Below are 12,311 nucleotides of genomic sequence, written 5' to 3'. Positions count from 1 at the left end.
GTCTCATCTTCGGATGTAATTTTAATGGTGCAATATCTCTACTATAGAGGGGTTTTGATAAGCGAATCCTGAAATGAAGCACCTTACAAAGAAGCTGTATTTACCAAAAAGGAAAAAAGAATTCATGGAACAATTTTGAGGCTAGGAAATTATGATTAGGGGGATCATAAGGGAGGACATATAGGAAAAAGGATAATCCTCATGGTGTGGATTTTTACTTGTTGAGTTATTTTCCAATAGGATAAATCCTTCACCCCCAACCCCTGAGGATGGGAGAGCTGGGGAGTGTTGGTCTAACACTATTGGAGGCAGTTGTTATTAGATGGAGGTGGTGATATGGTTGAGTAGAGAAAGGAAAAAAAATTCCATGGAAACAATTTATGACTGAAATTGAAGACATGTTTTCTTTCTTTCTTTTTGAGTTCCCTTGTATTTTTGCAAAAAGGAATCTCTTAGATAGTTCTCTTAGAGTCAATAGATGGTAAATGCTCTTAACTTTGTATATCTAAAAATGTTTCATTTTGCATTTACTCTTGAGTGGTAAGTTTAGCTGATTATAAAAATTTGGCTGACAGTTATTTTCAGTCAGCACTTTAAAAGTAATATTCTGTTGTCTTCTGTCATCTTACTGCTAATGAAATAAGTATCTGTCATCACTTCTTTGTAGATTTTAGGAATATCTTTCTTAAATTTCACACAATATTTCTAGATGTTCATTTATCTTTACTTATAGTGCTCAGTATGTGAAATATACTTTTGATCATAGAATTTATGATCAAAAAACTTTTTGAAATTTGTTCATTTCTGGAAAATTATCAGCTTTTATCTTTTGATATAAAGAATCCTGCCATGCTCTGCATTTGTTTACTGTAGAATCTCTATCAGATGTATGTTTTGAGTCTTACCTCTCATTCTTTCCTCTGTCTCTTTCCAGCTTTTATTTTATAATTCGAATTCTGTGTGAACTCCTTACTATTATCTTCCAGTTCATCAGTTTCTCCTTGACTATGTGCATTCTAGTTTTTGTTAGCTATTGAGAGTTTTGTTTATGTTTTTCGAGACAGAATCTCGCTCTGTTGCCCAGGCTGGAGTGCAGTGGTGCGATCTCAGCTCACGGCAACCTCCGCCTCCTGGGTTCAAGGGACTCTCCTGCCTCAGCCTCCCAAGTAGCTGGGACTACAGGCATGCGCCACCATGTCCAGCTAATTTTTGTATTTTTAGTAGAGACAGGTTTTCATCATGTTGGTCAGGATGGTTTCGATCTCCTGACCTCGTGATCCACCCTCCTTGGCCTCCCAAAGTGCTTAGATTACAGTTGTGAGTCACTGTGCCCGGCCTGTTGTTGTTTTAATGCCTTTTTCAGTACTAAAATTTCCAGTTAGTTTTTATTCACATCTCCTTGTTCATATTTCATTTCTCCCTGTTTTTTTCACAATTTTCTGCTCCTTTTCAGTGTAAATATTTCTGTCTCAGTATTCTAAACAAATTTATTTAAAGACTTGATAGATTCTTCCTTAAACAATTAAGAAAAACTTTTTTTCACTCCTCCCTCTACCCCTTAAAATCAGTTTTTTGTTTTTTTTTTTAAACATGGAGTCTTGCTTTGTTGCCCAGGCTGGAATGCAGGGGCGTGATCTTGGCTCACTGCAACCTTGGCCTCCCAGGTTCAAGTGATTCTCATGCCTCAGCCTCCTGACTAGCTGGGATTACAGGCACGTGCCACCACACCCAGCTAATTTTTGTTTGTTTGTTTGTTTGTTTAGTAGAGATGGGGTTACCCTGTATTGGCCAGCCTGGTCTCGAACTCCTGACCTCAGGTGATCCACCCACCTCGGCCACTCAAAAAGTCCTGGAATTATAGATGTGAGCCACCATGCCTGGCCCCCTTAAAATTTTATCTTTAGTAAATGTATGTCCTGTTGGTTAGTTTTGTTGACTGAGGGTTTTTTTTCTCACAGGGTGTAGAATTTTGGTTAGCAGCATTTTGGTTGCAGATTCATGAGGAGTGTGTTGTTTTGTTTTGACCTCCTTGCCTCTGGTCCCTCCACTACGGTCTGCACCTTTTTTCTGCACCTTTTGTCTTACAGTTTTGCAGTTGTACTTGCTTGACCACTCTGACTCCAGATTTGGAACCTGAGTGTGGCTTCTCCTGAGGTGATACTGGGATTGATACCCAGTTTTAAAATAATGTCCTTGTTACAAGTAAATAGATTAGGAAAGGAGTATCTCTGTATGTATGCTACATATACCATAGGGTCCGTCACTGAATTTTGTAGGGAAGTTTGAGGTGGTTTTGTGGTGTTTGGGTCTCTAATTCTGTTTGTTAATATGAATGAATAAGGACTGACGGTCCACATTAGCATTTTATACATTTAGCTATGCTTTATTCTAATAAAAAAAGAGTTCATTATTGCTCTCTTTAAAATTTGACCTTCAATAGAGTAAAAGCTTTTAGAACTTTACAAGAAGCTCTAAAGTGTAACTATGAACACTGGCAAATTTGGGAAAACTACATCCTTACCAGCACTGATGTTGGGGAATTTTCAGAAGCCATTAAAGCTTATCACCGACTCTTGGACTTACGTGACAAATACAAAGATGTTCAGGTAGGATATTCATATTTTGTTATTTCAGTTTGTGTTTGATATGAATCCTTGATCATACGGTATAAATTATTTCCTTGAATATGCACAGGAAAATTTTGTTAAACACATGTAACATATGAAAAAGGTATTTTTTTTCTAGTCAAATATTCTTCATGATATATGGAATTCTGGTATTCTGATGTCAGATTTGTTTGTACAGTCATAAACTGAATATTACTGTGACTCAGTTACGAAAATCTGATGTGTGGGTTACATATATAGTCACTTTGCCGAAACTAAATAAAACACTGTATTACTTAGTACTTTGGGTATCTCAGTGTATTCTCTGACTTGTGGTAGCTGGAATAAGTCCTATACTCATTTTTTGTTCATTCATTTAACAAGCATTTACTGTATATCTTCAGATGGTATGAACAATATAGAGAGGATGGCTAACATTTTCTTTGCAATGTTTCATGAGATGGTGCTCTATTTGGTGGAATAAAGTATCCCTCCAGAATGTATGGGAGACTCAAAGCTGTTGTATCATCCAAAAGATTAAATAGAAAAGACCTTTTTGGTTTAATTGTAGTTGAAGACAATATGCTGTCTTCAGTGTCAAGTGATACTCTGAGATCATGCCACTGCACTCCAGCCTGGGTGACAGAGCGAAACTCTGTCTCAAAGCAAACAAACAAACAAACAAAACTGAATGGAATGATAGCCAAGTGAATGGAGGGATAGCAGAGTTTTACATCCCTAGAAAGGGTAGGGGCTGTAGTGAATCTGTTTGCACAGTCCCCTGACAGTCAATAGTTGTCCTGTTCACACTGCTGAAATTTTCCATTGAGATGGTTCTTCCTCTTCTACACTTAGCGCCTTGGCAAAGGGCACTGATGAGACTCTGAACAGATCTCAGTATATTGTGACCACTGAAGATAGTGCATATCTCTTGTTTACTGCAATTGTGATTTTTAAGATCTTTCTTTACTAGGAAAGATTTCTGAAACCTGTCCCTAAAATTTCAAGGATAATAAATCACTTATATTGGTAGTATATTCCATCTTACACTTGAAGGAAATTCTATTGTTTTCTTTCATATTAAAAAATATATACATGAAACATTCACATCCAACACTCCTCATTTAGACATTGCTGCTGAATTGAATTCTTTAGAATTCCTTAGAATCTCACACTGTCAGAGCAAAAAGGGACCTTAGAAGTCCTCTAGGGCTATGCTGAATAGTTTACACACCAAGTCAGAAAGGAGTGTGAAGCTCCCCTCCTTCCTGATAAGCCAGACAGGGGGCTTCTTCAAGCTGTCAGTCTGCTTTATTGCTGCTCATAACTTGGCTATGTCATCTCTTTCTTAATTGTCTTAGAATCGGCTTCCTTGGTCAGTCTGATCCTGTTAATCTTCTGTGCCTCCATTTTCTAACTGATCTGCTTGTCTTTCTGTTGTGAGTGGGATTTCCCCTTATAATCTATACTTTAACCCCAGTAATCTCCTTCATATCTGCTAAGGATTAGTAACAACTGGCTCACCAGGTTGGCTTTTTGGATCTTGAGAAAATTCTGATCATCCTTTCATGCTTGGCACCAGTAGGAGTTGTTTTATATAAGGTACCCAAATGGGTCTAGGTCTCTCCTCCAATAAGAGACAGACTTATTATATGTGCATGTGAAAGGAAGTGGCTTTTCTGCTTGCTCTTTTATTCTCCTTCACTTCCCAAGGCACGTAGAGCAGGTCAAAGTGGTGTGTGGTAAAATAACAATAATTAATATTTACTGAGGGCTTGCTGTGTGTCTGAGACTATCCTGAGCACTTCACATGTATTAGCTCATTTAATTCTCAACACGGCTGTAGGGGATAGGATTATACTATCATAAGCTATGTCTAACTCTGGATGGATGGATGGATGGATAGATGGATCTTCCCACCCACTTGTTTTAAGGAAACTGATATTAGACAAAATAACTGTTCAAAGATTGTTTGGAAGAGCTGTTATTTGTACATCATAAAGAGTTATAAAGTCATCAAGATAATGCTGATTTTAGTTGACTTAGATGAATTAAGTATGGCAAATCTTGCTAACTCATGTATTCTAAAAGAAAGGCAAGAAAAAGCAAAGCAGAAGCAGTTACAATAGCTGAAAAGGTATTGAAGAATTCTACTTCAATTTCTTTTTTCTTACCACCCCCACCACCCCCAGATTAGGAGTCTCATTCTCTCTCAGGATGAAAAACATTCTTGCTAATGTTTAGATAATACTTCTGTATTTGAGTGTCTGTAAAGGTATCGGGAAAGAGGTGATATTTAGAATAATCTATTGGTAGTAACAGTGGTATTATAGATACCAAAGGATATAATTTTGGTTAAAAATAACCTGAGGATGTAGATAGTTGATTCTGATAAAACTTTCAGTTGTGATTTGCCCTGTTGGATGCCAAATCAAAATCATTGGAATTTTAAGAACATTTGCTTAGAAATCTTTCAGCTGGCTGGGCGCAGTGGCTCCTACCTGTAATCCCAGCATTTTGGGAGGCCAAGGCGGGAAATTTACTTGAGCCCAGGGGTTTGAGACCAGCCTGCACAACATTGAGAAACCCTTTTTCTACAAAAAAATACAAAAAAATTTAGCTGGGCTTGGTAGTATGTACCCTCCACCTCGGGAGGCTGAGGTGGGAGGATCCCTTGAGCCTGGAGAGATTGAAGCTGCAGTGAGCCATGATCACACCACTGTACTCTAGCCTGGGTGACAGAGCAAGACCCTGTCTCTTAAAAAAAAAAAAAAAAAAAGAGAAGTCTTTCAGGGGCCTTCCTTAAGAAAGAATAAAAGGACCCAAAATGCATAGAGATGCATTTGAGCATTATTCAGAAAAGGAAAAAAACTCTAAAAAATATATACATATATTTTCCTAATATGAATTCAGATACTATGATTTAACTTTTATCTTAAATAGATTTTTTCAAACATATTTTAGTGGTCATAGTCTTAGCTTCTTACTTTTCTAATCATGGGGAATTTTCAATATAACAAAATCATGTTCTGATTCCGATTTAACATGTTCTAATCCTGTACCTGTTTTTTTCTACTTTATGGATGTGGATTATTGCCATTAAAATTTTTGTGGGGGGGGAGTAAATTCATGCTTATTTTAATACAGACATAGGGTAAATTAGCCTCAAATTTTTCTGTTTTTTCCTCACTATTTGTAATTGAAGAATGAGTGGATATACTACCTTTATCATTTTCTTTCTTTTTTGTCCATTTTATAATTTTATTAATAATATTTTAATTGACAAACTCTAATTGTATACATTTATGGAGTAACATATGATGTTTTCATATGTGTATACAATGTGGAATGATTAGATCAGGCTAATTAACATACCCATCACCTTGTTTACCTATCTTTTTATGGTGACATATTTGACATTTTACTCAGGTATTTTGAAACATACATTATCATTGACTGTAGTCACTGTGCCGTGCAGAAGATCTCAAACTTAATCCTCTGTCTGAAACTTTGCATCCTTTCCCCCAAAATTCCCCATTTCCTCCCCACCCCACCTCCACCCTACCCTGACTCTAGTGACCATCATTCCTTTCTGTATAGTTTGTCATTAGTATTATAGATATGCTACTGATTTTTGTATGTTGATTTTGTATCTGAATTTATTTCATCTAATAGTTTTTACATGGACTCTTTAGGGTTTTTGCTAAGATCATATTGTCAGCAAATAGAGACAATTTTGCTTAGTCCTTACCTATTAGAATATCTGTTATTTCTTTTTTCTTGCCTAATTGCTCTGTCTAGGACTTCCAGTACTATGTTGAAAAAAACCTTTGTCCTAATTTTGACTAATGTATGGTTTGGTAAGACCCAGGAATGCTTTTCTATAACAACACTTATTTGTATTTATTTCTAGATTATACATATTTTTATTCATCTATGATAAAACTGATTTTCATGTTTCTACATAATTAGTTCCTGTTCAGTTTTCCAGTTTTTGACTATTATAAATAATGTCATGAATATCCTTGCAGACAAATCCTCATATATAGCCATACCTCTTTCCTCAAGGTAAATTCTAATGTTGATTTGTTGGGATATTTTTCCTTTTCTTCCTTCTTTCTTTTTCTGGATACCTTGGGCAACATTTTGGGAAAATAATTTAAGTATTGCAGTATTGACATTCATTTGCTGTTTATATGTGGAAGAGGAAGGAAAGGGGATTAACATATATTGAGTGCTTACTATGTTTCTGCCACTTAACACAGATTATCTTTTATTAGGCATACAGTATGTGAGGTGGATACTAAATATTCCTCATTTTATAGTTGATTAATGTGAGACCCAGAGAGCTTATATAACTTGAGCAGTAATTTGGCTAGTAGGAACCGAAGACAGAAATCATAGGTAGGCATGTCTTATTTTTTTCTTTATGTCACGCCTTGAAGTCTGTAGAGAAGATTTATGTCAAAAGCACATTTTCCCATCATATTAACGTGCTTGTGAACTGTATCTAACAAAGGTTTTTAAAAATTCAGGCTTAATTTGCAGATAATAAGCCAGGCATGGTGGCATATGCTTACAGCCCCAGCTACTTGTGAGGCTACAGCAGGAGGATTACTTAAGCACTGGAGTTTGAGGTTTCAGTGAGCTGTGATTGTGCCACCGCACTCCAGCCTGGGCAACAGAGCGAAACCTCATCTCAAAAAAATATGAAATAAAATAACAAAAAAAAATGCAGATAATTTAAACTAGTATATATTCTTAGGTAATCACCACCCCAAATAGTTATGGAACATTTTCATTATTACAGGAAGTTATCTTACGTGCATTTCCAGTCAGTCGAAATATCACCTCTTTTCCCCATGAGGCAACTACTTTCTGATTTCTGTCTCCACAGTTCAGTTTTGCTTTTTCTTGAATACCATATAGATAGAATCATACAATATGTATCCTTGCATATTGAGGTTGTCCTTTGTGTGTATTTTTATTTGATGCTTTCTTTGGGGACAGGAGAAGATGGTGTTGATGTACAGTGAGGCAAGTTGCCAATGAAACTGAAGTCCTGGGACGCTTGCTGGCTGTGCATTACCTGAAAGTAAAAGGAGGAGGGAATGGATATATGTTATACAAAGTGTAGCTTTAGAAAATAGGTATTCTCACCATTTAACTGTTGAGGTACCTGAGGCTCAGCAAAGTGAATTAATAGGTCGATTTCTTATAGCTAGCGAGCAGTAAAGCTAAGTCTTGACATCTGGCCTATTTAACCTAAAGCCCTTTCCACGGTCTAAGAACTGTTTTTTGGTTTTGTTTTGTTTTGTTTTTTGTTTTTTTTCTGAAGCACTAAAAAAGACAATGCTAAACTGCCTATCTCTCTCTGATAACTGAGGTTTGGGGAAGCCAAGGGTCAGGGTTATCAGACCAGGAAATAGAACAAGTACTTAGAGAGCTCCAAGTGGAGCAGGGAGCTAGCCAAGCAGGGGAGGTGGGAAATTGCTTCATTCCTGGCCTGGAGCCCTCCTGAAGTTTTTGTAATGGGTCCTAAGGCAGTCCTATTCCTTCCTGCTCTGAGGACCTCCAGGATTCAAAGGGTCAGTGCCTTGCGCTGTAGGCCAAGACTTTGATGAGACTAGCCCAGAGAAGTCAAGGTTAGTGTTGGGAAACAATAGTTAAAGTTTCTCTTTGTGGAGATTCTTCTACATTTATGTTGGAATTGCCATGCTGTATGTGAGAGGCCTTCAACTCTCTTCACAGGCCGGTGTTAGTTTCCCAGTCATTCTCTGCTTGCTGCATTCCCTGAGTGTGGTTCCTGATGGAGGTGAGAAATAGGGTTGAGATAGAGAATGAAACATAAGTTCTACTATTGCCTAAATGAAATCGAGATGTGGGTAAGGGATTTAAAGGCCATTACATGAACTCAGTGGCATGGTATTGGTTTGGGTGGGATATGAGGGCTATAGAGCTGTTTATACTGATTAAAATGAAATCTATCACATGCAAAGAATCCTCAGTAAGATTATCAGCAGATTTCTCATCATAAACTTTGGAGGCCAGAAGGCAGTGGGCTGATATTTTCAAAGTGCTAAAAGAAAAAAACTGTCAATCAGGAATCCTTTATCTGGCAAAACTGCCTTTCATTTTTTTTTTTTTTTTTTTTTTTTTTTTTTTTTTTTTTGAGACGGAGTCTCGCTCTGTCACCCAGGCTGGAGTGCAGTGGCCGGATCTCAGCTCACTGCAAGCTCTGCCTCCCGGGTTCACGCCATTCTCCTGCCTCAGCCTCCCGAGTAGCTGGGACTACAGGCGCCCGCCACCTCGCCCGGCTAGTTTTTTGTATTTTTTTTTTTTTTTTTTTTTTTTTTTTTAGTAGAGACGGGGTTTCACTGTGTTAACCAGGATGGTCTCGATCTCCTGACCTCGTGATCCGCCCGTCTCGGCCTCCCAAAGTGCTGGGATTACAGGCTTGAGCCACCGTGCCCGGCCTCAAAACTGCCTTTCAAAAGTGAGGGAGAAATTAAGGCATTCCCAGATAACCAAAAGTTAAGGAAGTTGATTACCACTAGAACTGCCCTGCAAGAAATGCTCAAGGGGGTCCTACAGGGTGAAAAGAAAGGACACTAGACAATAACTCAAAGCTGGATAGAGAAATAAACATCTCAATAAAGATAAATATAAGAACAATTATAAAAACCAATATTATTGCAACAATGTTTATTGTTGTTGTTGTTTGAGATGGAGTCTTGCTCTGTTGCCCAGGCTGAAGTGCAATGGCGTGATCTTGGCTCACTGCAACCTCTGCCTCCGGGTTCAAGTGATTCTCCTGCCTCAGCCTCCTCAGTAGCTGGGATTATAGGTGCCTGCCACCACGCCCGGCTAATTTTTGTATTTTTAGTAGAGACAGGGTTTCACCATGTTGGTCAGGCTGGTCTTGAACTCCTGACCTCAGCTGATACATCCACCTCGGCCTCCCAGAGTGCTGGGATTACAGGCGTGAGCCACCGGCCTGTTATGATGTTTTTTTAACTGTAGTCTTTGTTTTCCACATGATTTAAGAGACTATACACTAAAGAAAACAGTTATTAGTCTAAAAGCTAATAGTATTGTAACTTTGCTTTGTAGCTCCATATTTTGCTTTCTATGTAATTTAAGAGGCTAATGCATTAAACATATTAGTGTATGTTTTGGGGCACACCATTTATAAAGATGTAATTTTGTGACATCAACAACCAAAAGGGGTGAGTATGGCTCTGTTAGAGAAGCAGGGATTTTGTATGTTAATGAATTCTATAATAGACATATATAAAACATTCTACCCAACAGCAGCGTACGTATTCTTCCCAAGCGCACATGGGACATTATCTAGGAGAGACAATATGATAGATCGTAAATTAAGTCTCAGTAGATTCAAAAAGATAAATGTCATAGAAAGTATCTTCTTTGACTACCCGAGGATGAAATTACAAATCAGTAACAGAAGTAAAACTAGAAAATTCACCAAATTATGGAAAATAAACAACACACTCTTAGTCAATGGATCAAAAAAGAAATCACAAGATAAATTAGAAAATACTAAAAATGAATGAAAATGAAAATACAACATACCAAAACTTGTAGGACACAGCGAACGCATTGCTAAGGAAGAAATTTGTAACTCTAAATGCTTACTTTAAAACACAAGAAATATTTCAAACAATAACTTTACAACATAAAGAGCAAACTAAACCCAAGGCTAGCAGAAGGAAGAAAATAAGAATAAAGATTAGAATAGTGATAAATGAAATAGACAGTAGAGAAAAATCAGTGAAACTAAAAATTAGGTCTTTGAAAAGTTTAATAAAATGGACAAACCTTTAGATAGAGGGACTAAGAAAAAAAAAGTAGACTCAGATTACTGAAATCAGAAATGAAAACGGGGACATTACTACTGATTCTACAGAAATGAAAAGATTATAAGAGAATATTGTGAACAAGTATATGTCAACAAAGTGGATAACCTAGATGAAATAGACAAATTTCTAGAAACACAAAACCTACCAAGACTAAATCATAAAGAAATAAGAAATCCAAATAGATGTATAACTATTAAGGAGATAGCATCAGGAATCAAAAATCTCTCAACAAAGAAAAGCCCTGGACCTGATGGATTCACTGGTAAGTTGTATCAAACATTTAAAGAAGTCACAACAATCTTTCTCAAACTTTTCCAAAAAATTGAAAAGGAAGGAACACCTCTTGGCTCATGCTATGAGGCCAGTATTAGCCTGATACCAAAGCCAGGCAAAGACACTACAAAAAAACCCCAAAAAACCACAGACCAAAATCTCTTATGAACGTTGATGCAAAAACCCTTAACAAAATACTAGCAAATTGATTCACTAGCATATAAAAAGGATTATACACCATGACCAAGTGGGATCTATTCCTGGAATTTGAGGATGGTTCAACATATGAAATAGATCAATGTAATAGACTGCATTAACAGAATGAGGGGGAAAAAAATGTCACCTGATTGTCTCAATTAATGTTGAAAAAGCATTTGAAAAAATTCAGCACACATTCCTGATTTAAAAAACACTCAACAAGCTAGGAATAGAAGGGAGCAGCCTCAACATAATAAAAGCCAGATATGAAAAACCCACAGCAAACATCATACTTAATGGTGAAAGACTGAAAGCTTCTTTTCTTATTTATTTATTTATTTATTTATTTATTTATTTAGAGACAAAGTCTTGCTCTGCTGCCTAGGCTGGAGTGCAGTGCCACGATCTCAGTTCACTGCAGCCTTCACCTCCCAGGCTCAAGTGATTCTCCTGTGTCACCCTCCCAAGTAGCTGCAACTACAGGCACATGCCACCATGCCCAGCTAATTTTTGTATTATTATTATTATTATTATTATTATTTTTTAGTAGAGATGGGGTTTCACCATGTTGGCCAGGCTGGTCTTGAACTCCTTACCTTAGGTGATCCACCCACCTTGGCCTTCCAAAGTGCTGGGATTATAGGCGTGAGCCACCGCTCCCAGCCTGAAAGCTTCTTTTCTAAGATCGGAAACAATGCAAGGATGCTTGCTTTCACTTCCGTTCATCACAGCACTGGAAGTTCAAGGCAGAGCAATTATACAAGAAAAAGAAATAAAAGACATCCAAATTGGTAAGAAATAAAATTATCTGTTTGCAGATGATGTGATCTTATATGTAGAAAATGCTAAAGATTCCACAAAAAAGCTCTTAGAACTAATAAATGAATTCAGGACAGTAGCAGGATACAAAGTCAGCACGCAAAAATCAGCTGCATTTCTGTACACTAACAGTGAACAATCCCAAAAGGAAATTATGAAAACAATTCCATTTACAATAGCATATAAAATACTTTGGAATTAAGTTAACTAAGGAAGTAAAAATCTTGGACCACAAAAACTAGAAAACATGATGAAAGAGATTAAAGAAGATATAAATAAATGGAAACAAATCTTGTATTCATGGATTGAAAGACTTAACATTGTTGTCAATACTACCCAAAGTGATGTCTGGATTTCAGTGCAGACTGCACTGAAAAAATAAAGAGGAGACTCAAATTACTGAAATCAGAAATGAAAATGGGGACATTACTACTGATTCTATAGAAATAAAAAGATTATAAGAGAATATTGTGAATAAGTGTATGCCAACAAAGTGGATAACCTAGATGAAATAGACAAATTCCTAGAAACT

The 12,311-nt window shown here is 37.0% G+C and overlaps 2 protein-coding genes across 2 annotated transcripts in view; one reads left to right on the top strand and one right to left on the bottom strand.

Moving 5' to 3' along the window:
• The window catches only part of DPY30 (dpy-30 histone methyltransferase complex regulatory subunit), a 937,477-nt gene that overhangs the window by 750,510 nt on the left and 174,656 nt on the right, over nucleotides 1–12,311 (bottom strand). The gene's annotated exons all lie outside the window — the stretch shown is intronic.
• The window catches only part of TTC27 (tetratricopeptide repeat domain 27), a 177,065-nt gene that overhangs the window by 141,092 nt on the left and 23,662 nt on the right, over nucleotides 1–12,311 (top strand). Inside the window, exon 16 of the mRNA XM_050754136.1 lies at nucleotides 2,441–2,606. Coding sequence (XP_050610093.1) covers nucleotides 2,441–2,606 — 166 coding nt within the window. The remainder of the gene's footprint in view (nucleotides 1–2,440; nucleotides 2,607–12,311) is intronic.

The sequence above is a fragment of the Macaca thibetana genome, chromosome 13 (assembly GCF_024542745.1).
Source record: "Macaca thibetana thibetana isolate TM-01 chromosome 13, ASM2454274v1, whole genome shotgun sequence".
Lineage (NCBI taxonomy): Eukaryota > Metazoa > Chordata > Mammalia > Primates > Cercopithecidae > Macaca > Macaca thibetana.
The sequence above is the reverse complement of the archived record's forward strand: the minus strand, read 5'-3'. Positions and strand labels throughout refer to the sequence as shown.